Raw genomic sequence first — 18,388 nt, 5'->3', positions numbered from 1 at the left:
GATGTACTTCAGACGGAATACATGTAATAGTTTAATGTCAGTGTTGAAACGGAACATACCTAATTAAGTCACAGCTCAGTTGTATGAAATAAATTTGTTTCGAAATCTAAATTCACACGCTTAAGATCTAAACCCAATGGACACGTATGCTTATCGCCTTATTAGTACCAAATAATATGCACATTCTCCTTTTTCTACTGCTTTCCCCACACCTGTGGGGTCGCGGGTGCGAACTGTGTCGCACGTGTGCATTTGTCCCTGTTTTAAGGCAGGGTGCCCTTCCTGATTCCAACCCTATATGGAGGGAAGCAAACACTATTGCGTGTTTCTGTGGTGGTTGGTAGTGTGTTAATATAAAGAGGTAAATGTTGGACCCAGTCCCCGAGACAGAAGAATTAATTAGAGACGATTAAAATCCCCGACCCGGCCGGGAATCGAACCCGGTACCCTCTGAACCGAAGGTCTCAACGCCGACCATTCAGCCAATGAGTCGGACAACAACAACAACAACAATAATAATAATAATAATAATAATAATAATAATAATAATAATAATAATAATAGGCACTAACAATAATGTTATTCGCGTTACGTCCCATTAACTACTTTTACTGTTTTCGGAGACGCTGAGGTGCCGGAATTTAGTCCTGCAGGAGATCTTTTAGATGCCAGTAAGTCTACCGACATCAGGCTCTCGTATCTGAGCACCTTCAAATATCACCGGACGGAGCCAGGATCGAACCTGCCAAGTTGGAATCAGAAGGACTACCGTCTGTTCCACTCATCCCGGAAAGCCTTATTAGTGTAATTACATCACTGTACTTGATGATATGTGCGAATTATGCTGTAAGAGAGTGAATGGAAACAGATTTGACCTTAGATTGGTCTATAACATGCTGGCTATTTTAAAGCATTTGTAAATTGATATACCAATGTTTCTTTTTTAACAGTAACATAAATGATATAATAGGTCTAATTAATCTGTAGTATATTTCTTATTTCTATGTGCTTTTAATTATTTTAATTATCTCCTGTCTATTATTCCCGTTTGGGGTACTGTTTTATTATTAAAGCATTTGAATAGTTTAGTGACGTAAGATGGCGGCGGCCGCTCGCTTTTGGCTTCAGAAATTGCTGCTCATTGCCAGTCTAGATCTGTATATCTGTGTTTGAGAGTAAGGGATATTTTAATCTCATTGCAGATGAAGCTACAGTCTCAAATGTATTTGCTAAAGTAGTGTATTTGGCTTCAGTGATCGTCCCCTTTCGTAACTGAAAATAAGACTTCTTTGATTGTCTGCTGTAAGATTCAGCCGGCGGTGAAGGAGTTTAGGATTTCATTGTAGAGTGGACGTAATCTTGAATATTTGTTTTGAGTGCTTGTTGTAGCATTGTTTCGTTTGTGTTTATAGGTACCATAGTGACAGCGTGTTCCGTTAACTTAGTATAGCGCGATGTTATTTATCAGGTCGTGCATTTTATACTGTTAATAGTGTGAAACAGTTTTAATGTTTTGATTATTTTCGTCGGATTAAACATGGCTGGTTCCAGCATAAGCATGGAATTGTGGAAGAATTGGGAGAAGCAAGGCAAAGCTGAATTGTGAGTAGTATCTTTAACCTGCATATAATATACCTTAGTCGTTATTGTTACTAGTTCATTGGGTACTTGCCAGATCTTGGGCACATGTGTAGTGCGAGTTTAAAATGGTTTAATATTACAATTTTGGTACGTTCCGTAACACAATAGTAGACCAATAGGGAACTCGGTTGATTTCATCTTAAGCTGGAGATACCATATCACATTTAATGCTAAATAGTCATAAGTGGCCAGTGTATGCTATTTTTTCAGAATCTTTTTGCGGGAGTTCTTTTGGAGCCTCTTTTTATAGTAATCCTTTTTGTAATCAGTACTCTGGTTTATAAGCAAATCCTTTTTTTTAAATTACTAAACTGATTACATACAAATCTTGTTTCCATCATACTTTCTATGTCCGTGCTAAGCCATTGTTCTTTAGAGTGGGTATGGTAGTCCACCTTAATAATAGAATTACCCCACTCTGTGGGTAACTTGTTAGCATGGTGACCTTTGATTCAAGGGGCCCCAGGTTCGATTCTCTGCCGAGTTGGGGATTTCAGCCTTCATTGGGTGATTCCTGTTGTTCAGGGGTGTATAGCGTTTTCATTAAATTTCATCTTAGGTAGGGATCCGGCCTCACTGATGCACGGGTTACCCGTGGATGTTAGTTCGCAAGATTTGCACCAGTTCTCTCTGGAGACAGTGCACCATTATTATAATTACATCAGAATCATCTTATTTAGATGTATTGCCCTTTCATAGTGGTTGGAAAATTTTCTGGTAAAATTTCTGTACCCGGTGTGCGAAAGTGAGGTTAGGGATCCTACATGGCGCGGCTCGGACAACGTCTTGTAAACCTCGGTAGGCTTACCAGGTGACGTGAACGCTACTGATCCACGAAATATCACTGTAATATTTGTCACAATGTGAAAGGTTATCATTGATTTACTCAAATAAAGTCTCAAATCCCAGGTAAATTAAGAAATAATGGAAATATTTAATTTTACACAATACATACTTTACTGCGTTACAAGTACATACAATTTCTTCTGCGTCGCACGGCTTCTGTGTTTTGTTTGTGTGTAACACAACACTTTCGTGTGCCATGTCTTTGCTCACGGTAATGCTTTGGTGTAGTGTCACTTCAACTGTCAATTGTCTAATAGTGCTGTTCCTTTAATAAAGTAATATATCTATTGGTCCAGGGATCATGCTATTTTCCGGTTGCTTCGGCACGAGATTTAGGTCTTGTAATTTCCTTATTACATGGTGATTTTCGTCGTCAAAAAAAGCGATAACATTCTTAATGTTGTTCACCTCCATTTTGCTTTTTGAACTGTCCGCGCTAGACAAATGTACAAAGATAATGAGAATCCACAGACATGGCACTTCCATTCATCGGTGCCAGCCCTGGACCTCAAGAAACAAACAAAAGACGGCGCGAGCAGCGATATGCAACATGATGGACTCCTGTTTACAGCTCCTAAGTACGTATTCATATTTCTTGCTAGTAACGACGGTATTTCTTAATCTACCTGGGATTTGAGACTTTATTTGAGTAAATCAATGATAACCTTTCACATTGTGACAAATATTACAGTGATATTTCGTGGATCAGTAGCGTTCACGTCACCGGCTTACCAACTTATGCATTGTTAGTGACAAGACCATTGGGCTGGATGGTTTTGGTCCGGGGAGTGACAAAACCATTGGCCTGGATTGGTTAGGTCCAGCTAGTGACTAGACCATTGGCCTAGGGGCAAGCAAAGGGGGTGAGCCTGATGCGGCCCTTACGCCTCTAGTACAGTACGCAAAACTTTTCTCGATACGAGGTTTTACGGGGTTGAGGAGTAAGGAGGGAGCTCTCCCGGTTCTGGTTGTACTGCCAACTGAATGGAAATTAAACCTGAATAGAATCGATAGTATATTTGATCGATAAGAATTTTCTTATCCTTTATTAAGTTAACAACTGTGTCACACACATATTATATAACATTATACAACATTTCTAGATGCGAATCTTGTTGCTAGCATGAATTCTATAGTTTGGCTTTGCTGTGTAAACAACAACAGTAAGTTACTAGTACGTAAATTGTACACCAGATGTCTCATGGCGATTCATAGTATGTGTGTCTAAGGTTGCCAATACGACTCTCAAAGATAACCGAGGTGTACCGATGCAGCACGAGGGAGCTCAGATATCACGATAAGGTCCGCGTACTATATCCTGTGTGACATCACCATTGGTCTGGATAGATTAGGGTAGGTTAGTGACAGAGCAATTGGTCTGGATAGGTTAGTGACAAAACCATTGGTCTGGATATGGTTCTCTTACTTTTAGCAAATATGGCAGCCCTGTACTTACTCACACCGCAAGCTATGTCAGAGACGATACGAAGCTTGTCCAGCGAATAGGAACACATCGCGAACATTGGCCGGCCAATAGGAACACAGCACATGGTTGCATTCAGCTGATTTACACAGTCTCGGTTTTAATTCTGCTATATAAGTAAGAATACTGGTTATGGTACACAAGCCGAACATCACCAGTTCACTTGTAGGTGCCGTCAAATGCTATTAGATATATTCATTAGGGTACAAGGATGGAGTAGAGGTGTGAAAATATTGGGTTTTTATACTATTGCCTGATATACATGACATTGAAGAGTACACAATATATGACTATAGTCCTATTAAAACAACGTGCGTGTTCTGACAGCTTGCAGCACATGGCGCCGAGCAAAGAAGCGGGAGCGCTGTGTTGCCACATGATTCGGCTGGAGTTGCTACAACTACAATGAAAGCCTCTTGCTCTGTGCTAGACGTTGCGGAAAATAATATCCATGTGTCGGGATCTTGAGGGCATTAAAATAACATTAAATATTGTTGCTATTATTCCAAGGTGGCTAAGCAGTAATTTTATCAGGTGAAATATCGTAAGACATACTCGTAATTTCCCTCCCTCACAGGCTTTTATCAGTCTATCTCTGGACGACTGATTTCATTTTTAGATACATTTTAGCAGCAGAATGGCACTTTGACTGGCCTGCCGAACATTCTGGGTTCAAATCCAGGCGAGGATAGGAGAAATATCTAAGATATTTTTTTAATACATAAAGAAGGGAAATCGCTTGGACCCTGACGTAGGCCTTCGGCACGATTTAAGATGCCAGCTATACTGAAACGTGAGTTGTGATAAGTAAAAGTCCATCTAACCTAAAAAGTCATAGCAATCTAAGCACTTTGGAAATAGAAGAGTTCATTAAATTACTTAATTTTGCCATTAGTAACAACTACTTTAAATTCCATGATACTATCTATCAGCAACAGGGTTTACCAATGGGATCTCCCGCTTCTGGTATAATTGCCGAAATTTACATAGACTATTTAGAGCACACATTCATCAACAAGATAGACCATATATTTTTTTGGTGTAGATTTGTTGATATCTTTATCATCCTCGACAATTGGTCCACAAATGAAACTGATATATTAGATAAACTCAATACAATAGATTCCCATATAAAATTTACCATGGAATCCGAAAACAATCACAAACTGAACTACCTGGACATAACGTCAACTAGACATGATGACCACCTTTCTTACAGAATATACAGAAAACCCACGCATACCTCAAATACAATTAAAATGGATTCCGTTCACCCCAACATACACAAAAGAGCAGCCTACTATAGCATGATACACAGAGCATTCAATATACCGTTAACAAAAGAAGATCTAAACAAAGAATTACAATTAATTCATGACATAGCTAAAAACAATGGATTCAAGAAAGAAATGGTTAACAAAATCATTCACAAAATAAAATCCCAACCCAAAACCAAACTAACAAAAGTAAACGAACCCAAGAAAGATTATGCACTATTCACTTTCAATAATGTACACATATACCCCATAACTAACATTTTTAAAAAACATAACCTAAGAATAGCATTCAGAACTACACACAGTAGTACCAACATCATACACAATGTCAGGACAATCAACAGCAACAACAAATATAACCACTCAGGGGTATACCGTATCAAATGTAATAACTGCGAGACCAGCTATATCGGATGTACCGGTAGAAACTTCCTAACCCGATATAACGAACACATAAACGCAGTGAAACACAATCATTTTTCCTCAATAGGACAACATGTCGCAGACTATAAACACAGTTTTACAAACATCGATAACGATATGCAAATCCTAAACATAAACCCCAAAGGCCCCCTGCTCAACATAACAGAAGAATTTTACATCACTTTAGATCAGTACACCAATCCAAATTACAACATAAATGAAATCACAGAAAAAACTAACATCATCTTCAATACAGTTATCCCCGCCCTAAAAAACCCTTACCTTAAGTTAATCGATAAACAGAACGCAACACGCAACAGAAAAACACCAAACAACACACCCAGCTCCATCCCTACCCCCACAACAACAACTCTCCCTACCCCTCCTTCCCTTCCCCTCACAGCAGCTAGTATAAGCCCGAGAAGAACACGAAGTAGTACATTACAAGCTCGCATGTCAAACACAACTCAGCTACACCAACAACAGTAAGTACATATTCCAATTCACACACATAACCCTTAGACATTCCTCCACACAATATCACTTATAACTCAATCTTATCTTCCACAGATAAACATAACATCATTGCACAGCTACAAATGGGAAAGGAGCCACTACTTTGAAACCAATGTCATCCAAATTTACGGACGCCAAAAAGACAACATGAATTGGTTCTAATAAAAGGGCAACACACACAGCAGAGCTGAACATATTTTACTTGAATTTCATCCATACATTTGGCACCTTTTTAAAAAAATATTGAAAGTGTTTTATCTCACATACGCACAGGAAGACAAAACTTTTATCCATGCAATTTTACAAACTCCAAGAATAGCAGCTGAAGTGTACAACTGTGAAGAAGACTTAAATACGGAAGTTAGTCGATGTATTGACTACCAAGCAAGAACGAATGTTCATATGCATGAAGTGTTTTTATATATTGTTTTTATCTTGTACATATATATAAGTTAGTTTAGGTAAAGACATGTTTTATACACTAGTTTTAAGACCTTCAACATTTTAGACATACAGTTGCAATATTGTACAGAATGACATATACGCCAGTTCACGCTAAGACGTGCCCCATTTGTATGTGACTAAATGTACATCATCATCATATGGCAGTCCTTCAACACCACAATCTTAATCAAAGCTTCATTATATAAATATGTATGTATGGTTCAGCTGAAGATGACCTTGAATATGAGGTCGAAACCGGTCCTGTAGTTTAATAATATACAATAAATAAGTATTGATTGGTGGAAATCCTCTCCTATTTTTAATTATAAACTAGAGCTTCGACGAAAATAAAAGAAATAGTTTATGACAGTCCATGTCCTGTTACGTCGTAATTTTTCAGAGACAAGGTCATCACTGAGGCACAATTTTTGACAGTTTCATGAGGGGATTTGACATAGTCTTCGAATGAAGTGAAGGTTGGCACAGTTTATGCTAGGAAATATTAACACTTTTCACGTGGAGCGATAGACACAGTCTTTGAGGGAGGAAAAAAGTAGGCACTGTTCTTTATAAAATAACGTAACACTATTCGTAAAAGAACTGCTCAGTAGCTAGGACACAATTTTACGAGGTAGCTTAACACGGTAGAGGAAACAACTACAGCACAGTTTCAAACGTACAGTCTCTTTAAATTCATAGCCCGCAAACGAAATACAAATGCACAGCTCTACAGACTGATAGAAACGAAATTAAGCTTTCGTTCACGTGCAAAGTCCAAGTCTACGGAGAAGGCTTTCAACACTAACACTTTCAAACGTAAGTACCCATCCGGACAGAGTGACGAACCGTATAGCAATGTGCTTGCTTGCATACACACACTGAGTGACACACGCACTCACCGCATACTGTACACTGCTTTACTCAAAGCTAGCAACTGCCTTTTATTGCCGAAGTGCCTTGGTAACGCGAGCTTGCATGTTGTCTCCCACAATACCTGCGCGTTCGGCGCTCGTTTCGAATGCATACAGCTGGGTGTTAGTGAGTTCCTCTCAAGAAATGTATGAACGTGAATGCTCGCAGGGCATTCCCATTTCATATAAAACATCAAAGAGTAATAATCTCAACTGTAGAGAGTACTTATTTGTATAGACTGTGACGAACCAAAATCAGAGAGTAGACAATTATGCCAGCAACAAAGAAATAACACGGAACATTGCGCAAAATGCGCCATAGAACTTACACAAGATAACTCCATAGGATGCGATGGCTGCAATTCATGGTACCACAATTCATGTACATCGCTCGGAGCAACCAAAATCAAGGCACTGAACTCACGAAAGGGAAAACTTCTATGGATGTGCGAATCATGTCGTTTTAGGCTTCAAAACTGTGGTCTATGCAAAACTTCGCAAGAAGAATCAGAAATCGCCAGAAACTATAATAGCAATTATAAAGAATTAAAGGACAAAATAGAAGAGCTAGGTGAAACATTAATGACAAAAATGACCCTTTTAATGGAGACACAACTTATGCAAACTGACCTACTAACTACAATAACATCTACAGCTCCACAGCAAAATAATACAGAATTTGCCCAAACATCTAGATCATTGGTAATAAAGGGAACAAGTCACCTGGAAATACAAAGGAACAATACAACAACGGGGGAGGATGCAGAAACGGATGCACAATGCAAAATCAATGATACCACAATGAATAGGAATGTGAAAATGGGAAAAGTGAATAACCCAGGAGCACCCCGACAAGATAATGTAACCAGAAAAATGAAAGGGATGGGTAATGAGCCCACAATAATTGGAACAATGAGCAATAGCGAGCTCCAAGCTGGAGAAAGAAAGGCCTGGTTATACGTAGGAAAACTCCACAGAGATACTACAGTAGGAAAAATTAAGGAACATCTTCAAAAACAAGGAATAACAAACCAGGTAACTTGTGAAGAATTACAAACTAAAGGATATTTCAAAGCCTTTAAAATTTCCATCCCGCTTGCGGAAAAAGAACGAGCCATGGAACCAGTTTTCTGGCCAGCCGGTGTGCTAGTAAGACAGTTTCGTTTTTGAAACAGGAGGCAAGAAGGGGCAAAATTTCAATAGGTTAATGAACACATTAATAAAAAAAGATAACTCTGATTTAGGAAACCTCACACTTGACTTGATTTTATGGAATGTAGAAAGAATAAGAGGTTTGCTTTCAACAACCCCAGAAAATCCTTGGGCAGGACATGATATAATTATAATCACAGAAACAATGCTGACAGAAAAGATGGATACGCCAGGCTACTACAGCAAACACGCACTATCAATTAAGAAGGATCGAGGAAGGCCAGAAGGAGGAGTGACCTGCATGTACAACAACAAAATGGGAAGACAGAGATACAATAACAGATGAAAACTTAGTAATCTTGAAAGCAGAAGAAATTACTGTAGTAGGAACTTATAATAGTCCGTTGAAAAAAGTGGAAGACACTGTCGAGCAAATAGCCAAAATTCTAGCATTTACTGACAAGGTCTTGATTAATAAATTTCATGATGTTCCGTATTGATATCTACAGAGTGTCATAGAAAGAAAGAGATCCACCTTATCAATACTAAATTTATTCCTGTTTTTAAAACAGGACCGGATTCGACTTTTCACAAGTCATCCTCAGCTGTCATATACATACACATTAGAATACATGTTTTAACAGTTGTATCTTACAAATAAATGTGTCATATTTGGTAGACATTAGGTAGTATGTCTAGAAGTGAAATTCTGTTTCTTACGTCTAAGTTTAGAGGATCAAGAATATATTAAAAAGATATCTATCTTTAACACATTAAAAGAATTACAACACATGATAAAATTTTGTTGTTTACACCTGACCTTGAATATAACATTAACGTTCCCGTCAGATTCAAGAAGACCAGACGAGTTGGCCGTACGGTTAGAGTCGCGCAGCTGTGAGCTTGCATCCTGGAGATAGTGGGTTCGAATCCCTCTGTCAGCAGCCCTGAAGAGGGTTTTCCATGGTTTCCCATTTTCACAGCAGGCAAATGCTGGGGTTGTACCTTAATCAAGGCCACGGCCGCTTCCTTCCCACTCCTAGGTCTTCCCTATCCCATCGTTGCCATAAGAGTTGTCTGTGTCGGTGCGACGTAAAGGAAATAGCAGAAAAGAAATTCGAGGACGTTATCCTTATCTTCAGTGCTGCTGTTGTCGCTGCTTCCTTTTTGCTGTTTCTGCAAACAAATAAAGTTAGTTTACAAAAGCATGCTAAACAATGTTCTCAAAGTATAAATATTTATAACATAAATATAAATAATATATTTACAGCATCATACCTGTCTTCTTCTCCCTGAATGTTTGTGTCTGTGAAGGACCAGCTGCAAGTAAGCCATTGTTAGGACCATTGTTTGTGGGCTTAGCATTCTCATTCCTATTTGCAATGTCTTCTGGTCCAATGCTTTTTCCCTGGTTCCTCATTCACTCTGGAGCGCTTTCTCTTCGGAGTTGCTACATTGTCTCCTGCCCTCAGGATGTTAAGATGTTCCACAAATGAACTACTGATAGCTTCAATATTACAAGCTGGTCTTGTACCGGCACTTGGTACTCTTCTGACGAATTCCATTCGATCAGTGGGGAATATTCGTGTTTCCCTGAAACCTGATCTTAAGTTCGATGGGCCATTTACTTTCATTTTCTCAATTAGCTCCTTCAACAATGATAGAAATGTATCTTTAGGGATAGTTGAAAGTCTTGTTCCCAGTGGAGTACTTTTTCCATCCATCAAGGACCTGGCGCCATGCCACCTACATTAGCCTGAAGTATGCAACGTCAATTGGCTGCATGAGATGCGTTGCATTAGGCGGCAAAGCAACAAATGCTACACTGTTGGCTAAACATGCGCACAAAACTTTGTCGCTGATGTGCCTATTTTCTCCAGTCACAACTTTCTTCTCACTTAATTTTCTGAGACGAAACAATGCGGTAAAAAACCAGTCCTCAAAACTGTTGCAATCAAACCAACCACTCTTTGTTGTATTATACTGAGCTCCTTCAAGGCCACCTTCAGTCCATGTGTCCCACATCTTTTCCGCTTTGTAGTTGTAGTTCTCACCAGCGGCATTGCCGCACATCATCACCGAAACTGCAGCTTTAGTGGAGTTCCTTATTTCTGGGTATTTGCAACCCCTCCTGCATAAGATTTTCTTTTTCCCTGGATCATTGGCAAGGTTAGTTTCATCAAAATTGAATATATTTTCTGGAGGAAAATTTTCAACTTTTTTCTCAAGATGTTGAAAAAATTTCCAAAAATTTCTTCATTCACCATCACTTTGCTCCTTTTAATGTTGGTACCGAATCTGCGGGACATCATCATCTTATGGCGATGCAGAAATGATACCGCCCAGCATTTCCCAGGCATATTATTCGAGAACCTCTGTTTTTACCGCCCAGTGCTATCTAAATATGTTTTGACAATAAATCTCAAGTCCAGTGGAGTAACTGGGAAACCAAAGTCATACATTTTCATTATATGGTAAACGAAAGAGTCTTCTTCCTCTTGTGTGAATACACATGTATGACCTAGCAACTGCACATTGTCATTGCGTATAGCTTTCATTTTGAGAATTAGAGTACTGCGAGGTATGTTGTATTTGGCTGATGCTTCTCTTTGAGTTAATTTCTTTCCCTTAATCACACTTAAGCATAATTCCATTTTTTCAGCTGTGTATGGGACATAAGGACGACCCCCAATTTTTCATCTGTTGTATTTTGAATTCATTACTGCAGCTAGGAATAACGTGCAATTCAGATACAAGTGTCTTGTTACTGTTATATTGTTTTAAATTGGATCTAGTTAGGAATATGGGGAAGCACACAACTATGGTTCAACGAACTTATTGGACCATAGTTATGTTTCAAGTTACAATTTTTAAATTTTATATTAATTAAAAGTTACCTGAAGTAGCTTTAAAGAATAAATGGAAATTAAACACGTCACTAATACATTGCTACCCAAACTTAAAGCAAAATTTGTCGAATGCTCTTACCTGGATAACATCAGCTGACAAAGTTCACACGACAATACAAAACATGTGCATCTGTAACGGAAGATTTACTGCTCTCAACTCGTTCAGCGTTGCACCACTGGTATTGAAGTGCATGCATAGTTAGCAGCAGTTGCTTAGCTCTCCAATCCACTGTAGCGAAAACGCGGGAGGAAATGGCACTAATTTGTAGAACTTTCAAGGATGAAATGGAAGTGGCGTATGGTTTATAGTGCCGGGAGTGTCCGAGGACATGTTGGTCTCGCCAGGTGCAGGTCTTTTGATTTGACTCCGTAAGCGACCTGCACGTCGTGATGAGGATGAAATGATGATGAAGACGACACATATCCCAGTCCCTGTGCCTGCGAAATTAACCAACGTTGGTTAAAATTGCCAACCCTGCCAGAAATCGAACTCGGCACCCCTGTGACGAAAAGCCAGCATGCTAACCATTTAGCCATGGAGCCGGACGTTTCAAAAATGTGTATGTATCACGATCCATAATTGTATTGCCGGACGAGAGTTGTGGGAAATTACGGTACCTAGGGATCACCTTACAGCTGGCTGGACTATCCTTCAACGTACATGTTCGTGTGAGAACAGCTGTTGCTATACGAGGAATATATGGTATAATGGACCTACAAAATCTTTCGCTAAGAACAGCGATGGAACTATTGGGAGCAAAAATATTGCCAATAGTTACATACGGCATTGGGCTAATATGAGAACATCTTAAAACGTTAGAACTCGCAGCAATAGACTAAGTCAAAGCAAGTTATCTATTATTCGGTATATCAAAATCAGCACCTTCACGATTAGCTTACAAGGTAGTAGAGGAAATAATTATTTTTGATGGCAAATTCAAGTTGTTTCATGAATCCTTCTATTTCTACAGTGCTCAAGTTGCTGTAGTTTTTTTAAAGTTTGGATTGGACTATTTCTATTTTAAATTCTATGATACCATATACCAACAACAGGGCCTACCTATGGGATCTCCTGCCTCTGGCATACTAGCTGAAATTTATATACAGGGTCCGCCAGAAAAATGTATACACTCTTTACGGAACAAGAGCTATTTATTGTGGTTTTTTTTACATTTAAATTTTGATTACATATGTAGTACTGTCTTCAGTTAAACATATGGTTACCGAGCTCGATAGCTGCATTCGCTTAAGTGCGGCCAGTATCCAGTATTCGGGGGACAGTAGGTTCGAGCCCCACTGTCGGCAGCCCTGAAGATGGTTTTCCGTGGTTTCCCATTTTCACACCAGGCAAATGCTGGGGCTGTACCTTAATTAAGGCCTCGGCCACTTCCTTCCCACTCCTAGCCCTTCCCTGTCCCATCGTCGCCATAAGACCTAACTGTGTCGGTGCGACATAAAGCAACTTTCAAGAAGAAGAAACATATGGTTACATGAGATGTTCAAAATGTTCACCGTTGGCTGCCAGGCACATAGTAGAATGACGAACGGTCGCTGCAACTACGTCCGTCACTGTTTGAATGGTGTCTCTGCACATGCCGCTGTAATCTCCTGGCGAAGGGCCTCCAGCGTGCGTGGCGTACGTCCATAGACTTGATTTTTCACGGTCCCTACAAGTAAAAGTCCATGGGGGTAAGATCTGGCGACCGTGGGGGGGGGGAACTCAATGGGCCCTCGTCGTCTAATCCAATGTTCCAGCAGATTGTCATCCAGGAAAGCTCGTACTGCTATATGATAGTGTGGTGGCGTCCCGTCCTGTTGGCAGAAGACTTCATCATCTGCTCCATAAAGCGCACGAACAGCTGGTAAAATTAATGTTCGTAACATTTCCAAGTACACTGCTCCAGTGACAGTACCATCAAAGAAAAAGGGTCCTAGTAAGCCCCTCGATGACAGTCCACACCAGACATTAACCCCTGTAGATTGACCGCCTTGTCGACATGAACATGCGGATTTTCCGGAGCCCAGTAGACACAGTTATGTCGATTCACTGTTCCATTAAGTAAACTGGGCTTCATCAGACCACACTAACTTGTCAGAAATTGTTCATCTTGGGTTACCATTCGCTGATACCATTCGACAATCGGGATCCTCCTTATTAAGCACATGCAGTAATCCTGGGATGTAAACTTTCTACTTAGCTGTTTTGGGAAATTCGTCATACGCTTGTACTGCTAATCCCCATTTCCCGTGCACATAGCGTAGCAGACTTCTGTGGAGAATTAGCAAAAGTTTCCAACATGTGAGCAGGACTGGTAGCTGCGCACATTTTTCCCGGTCTTCCTTTGTGAATATCACAAATCCTTCCACGTGTCTCAAACTTCCCAGTAATGCGTTTAATTGTTAGCCGTGTTTGGGGTTCTGCTTCAAACTCCCTCCTCCACTGACGTTGCACTTCAACGGCATTATCAAACCTAATAAACCGCTTCAGAATGTACTTTCGTTGCTCGAACGTCAAGCGTGGTCCAGCCATTTTGTTTTCCCATTATCTTGATGCAAGTACCGATATCTGTTGAGCGAAAGACCATACTACAACATTTAAAAATAATGATAACAGTTGACAATGTCCATATCCCGATATCGTCCAACAAAGGCTGTATACTTCTTTCTGGCGGACTCTGTAGATCACCTAGAATTCACATCAATCTGTAAAATAGAAAACATATTCTTCTGGTGTAGATTTGTTGATGATATTTTTGTAATCATTGACAACAGATCCACTGATGCCAACACCATATTAAACTCAACACATTGGACTCCCAGATAAAATTCACTAAAGAGATTGAAAACAACTGCACCTTAAACCACTTGGACCTGACAATAACCAGACATGAAAACTATTTATCTTACAAAATCTGCAGAAAACCCACACATACCCCAAATACCATAAAAATTGATTCCATCCTCCCCAACACACATAAAAGAGCAGCTTATTACAGCATGGTATACAGAGCCTTCAACATACCGATGACAACAGAAAATCTAAATAATGAACTACAACTAATCTACGATATAGCTAAATACAATGGATACAGCAATGGTCAATAAAATCATTCACAAAATTAAATTCCAGCCCAAAACCAAACTAACAAAAATAGAAAAACCCAAGAAAGATTATGCCTTATTCACAGGTGCCAATTATTACAGATTGTCCGTAATTATTACGGATTTCACCTCACTATTACGGAATTACAGTCAAAGGGGAAATAATTACAGAAAAGCTGACATTGTCACAAAAAAAAATAATTTTGTACGGAAAAAAAGAAGGAATAATGTTCAATCCTTTCGAGCCTTTCTTCTAAATCATCCTCGTTTCAATGCTTATGCGTTGGCAACGATAATTATTCGATGGTGACTTCCTTCTGCTACCCATAAGCGTTGTAAAAATTCAGTGTGAATGAAGGAGCTCACGCGCTGCTCTTTAAATCCTTCAGTAATGTTGTATTCACTGTGTTAAGTGTACCTGACAGTTGACAGAAAGATTGAGAAAGAAGTGAGACCTACATTAAGCACGTCTGCACTAGAATCGCTTATGGTTCAGAAGACGAAAATGTCATCACACTCATCACAGTGGGAAGGATGCTTCAAGAAAAACAACAATGAAATACAGCTGCTGCGTGAGAAACAAACTACAAGGAATGTTTTATCACAGAACTAACTTTCGAACAGATCGCTAGGGAAGGGCGAAAGGCGTATCATTATCGAGAAGGAAGGAGCATACCTTGGACTTGACTCGAAATTTTTCTCGGGAATGGAGGGCAATTACTGATAATCCACTTCAAAAAGTTGGCACCTCTGCTTATTTACCTTTAACAACACACACTTATACCCTTAACTAATGTCTTTAAGAAGTACAACCTGAAAATGGCATTTAAAACTATGCACAACAGCAACAATATTATACATAATGCCAAGACAGTCAACAACAACAATAAATTGGACATACAGGCAAAAACATCATAATCTGCTACAACGAACATTTAAACGCAATAAAAAAAAAATTTTTTCATCAGTAGGTCAGCACATCAATGAATTCAAACACAGGTTTACAGACATCGAGAATAATTTGAAAATACAAAATATACATTCTAAGGGTCCCCTGCTCAACATACCAGAAGATTTCTACATTTCCCTAGACCAATATGCTAATCCTAACTACAATATAAATGACATTACAGAAAAAACCATTATCATCTTTAATAAAGTTATTCCCACCCTAAAAAATGGTTACCTCAGAATAGTTAATAAACAGAACACAGCACGTTCCAAAAAACCACCAAACGACATGCCGAGCTCCACCCCTCCCCCCACAATAGCCACTCTCCCTCCCCCTCCATCCATACCCCTCACTACAGCGAACGTAAGTCCAAGACAAACTTGTAGCAGTACGCAGCGAGCTCTCAAACAGAATGCCAACCACAACAGCAGTAAGTACGACTTCATTTCGCACACATCCTTAGGCATTCCTTCAATCTTACAGCACTTTACTCATATCAGTTTATCTTTCTCAGATAACCACAGAACCGGCACACAAATTTAGGCAGGGAAGGAGTTACCACCAAAATCCAAATTCAATCAAATCCACAAAACCAAGACTTCATCATCTGCTACAAACCATTAAGAACAAGATTTTGTTTACAGCGGAACTACATACTGTCTTTGTCCACACTATTGGATCATTTAATGACGTGCTTTTATTATAAGCATACATGAAGTCATCTTTCAGTCAAATAGAATATTCTCAAGAACCTATACCTTGGTTTACGAGAAATGAAAGTATCCTCCTATTCAATACATCATCATATGATGTATTGAATAGGAGGATACTTTCATTTTTCGCCATTGTAAAGTGAAAACCGTCAATACGGAATGATTCTAATATCTTGTAATTGGTTTACGAGCACAAAAACAACCGATATAAATACATGATTACAAGACTCTGACATGGAAATCTGAAGGAATACGCAAGACATGAACTTTTAAACCCGTCAAGTGTTTTATATACGGTTTTTAGTGTTTTAACCTTTTGCACTCCTATGTTGAGTGCGGTTCAAACATTAAAATATGACTTGCGCTCCGATGTCGAGCTCCACTCGACATGACATTATCTCGTCCTTTCAGCGCTCGTATGACGACTGTTCCGTGTTCTGGTATTGTAGAGCTATCTAATGGTCTCTGAGAGAACACGTTTTCCTATTTACAATAGTTCGCGGGAATTGTGTTATTCTCGAATGTTTATGCAAGTTCACAGATGATGTTGTTTGAATGTAAACATGGCTTCTGCTGCTTCTTCACTCACGGAACTGAATATTTTAGACCAGTTAGTGGACAGTGATAGTGACAATGATGAACCAACAACTGACTTGGATTTATTAGTGAATAATGTAAGTGAAAATGAACAAAGTGATAGTGATAATGAAACCGGAGGTGGTGATGTTCCTCCATACCCATGGCGCGAGTGGAAAGCTGGCGATCCTGATTTACCTGCATTGTCATTCAATGAAACAATTTGTGAATACAAAGCATCAGGTAGGAACAATCCCTCAACACCTTACGGATTTTTTCAACTTATTTTTAGTGACGAGTTATTCAAGCAAATTGACGACGAGACTAACAGATATGCTAAAGGTGGTTGAAAGGAAACAGTTTACTACTGCAAAATGTTCGAGAAAACCCGATCTCCACCCAGAAAACTGTTTTGAAAAGTACCACACAGTGAAAACCTGCAAGGATTAACGTATTTTGTGTGCCTAATTGTAAATATATTCATGTAACATACTTATATTTTGTGTTAGATTCTTTTGCATTGTTCACTTCCTACAGCTGTTCACAGTGCAGAAATTAATTAGGAGTGAAGCAGGAAGTATACGCTAAGGGTAATGGAGTTCAAAAGGTTAATGTGTTTAATGTGTATGTACAGTTAGTTTTTAAGCTTAGGTTAAGTTTTTACAATCATATTTAAACCTCATTAACAATTTTACTTTCACGAACTTACAAATGAAATGACAGTTTACCCGCGTTAGACATCCGGATGTGCTAATGGATGACAACATCTTTTCAGACAAGTAATACAAACCGATGCCTAATAGATGTAAAACCATGATATGTCAGCTGATGATGACCAAATAGGGTCGAAACCGGTACTGATGTAAGTCATTTACAAAAAACAGTATTGATAAGGTGGAATTTCTTTCTTATATATATTAAGTCCACACCTATGGAAGGCTCAATTTTTTCTACCTCTAGAAACCACCGGACCAATGTTACTGCTGAGGAAATGATGGCAAAATTTTATTTGTCTATCAAGAACATTTTTTTTTTTTGCTAGTGGCTTTACATCGCATCAACACAGATAGGTCTTATGGCAACGATGGGATAGGAAAGGCCTAGGAGTTGGAAGGAAGTGGCCATGACCTTAATTAAGGTACAGCCCTAGCATTTGCCTGGTGTGAAAATGGGAAACCATCTTAAGGGCTGCCGACAGTGGAATTCAAATCCACTGTCTTCCAGATGCAAGCTCACAGCTGCGCACGGCCAACTCGCCAGCACAGAGCTTAAAGAGATAGAACTCGGTACTCCAATTAATATACCTTTGATAATTAAGTCAGCCTTTGTCAATGCTTCGAGTTGTTTAATTTTATAAGTTTCATTAAAAGTCATAGTGTGATGCAAAAAATTATATCCTTCCTCCTCGTAGCGATTCAGATGCCTCCGACAAACATTCTGCGG

At 39.2% G+C, this 18,388-nt stretch overlaps 1 protein-coding gene across 2 annotated transcripts in view; it reads left to right on the top strand.

The window, feature by feature from the left end:
- The first annotated feature begins 1,320 nt into the window (after positions 1–1,320).
- Positions 1,321–18,388, top strand: part of tho2 (THO complex subunit 2-like protein) — a 547,726-nt gene continuing 530,658 nt past the window's right edge. For both annotated transcript variants that reach the window (XM_067143459.2, XM_067143457.2), the window contains exon 1: positions 1,321–1,602. In XM_067143459.2, the coding sequence (XP_066999560.2) occupies positions 1,538–1,602 (65 nt within the window). In that variant the 5' untranslated portion in view covers positions 1,321–1,537. The remainder of the gene's footprint in view (positions 1,603–18,388) is intronic.

The sequence above is a fragment of the Anabrus simplex genome, chromosome 3, assembly GCF_040414725.1.
Source record: "Anabrus simplex isolate iqAnaSimp1 chromosome 3, ASM4041472v1, whole genome shotgun sequence".
In the NCBI taxonomy this organism is placed as follows: domain Eukaryota; kingdom Metazoa; phylum Arthropoda; class Insecta; order Orthoptera; family Tettigoniidae; genus Anabrus; species Anabrus simplex.
The sequence above is the reverse complement of the archived record's forward strand: the minus strand, read 5'-3'. Positions and strand labels throughout refer to the sequence as shown.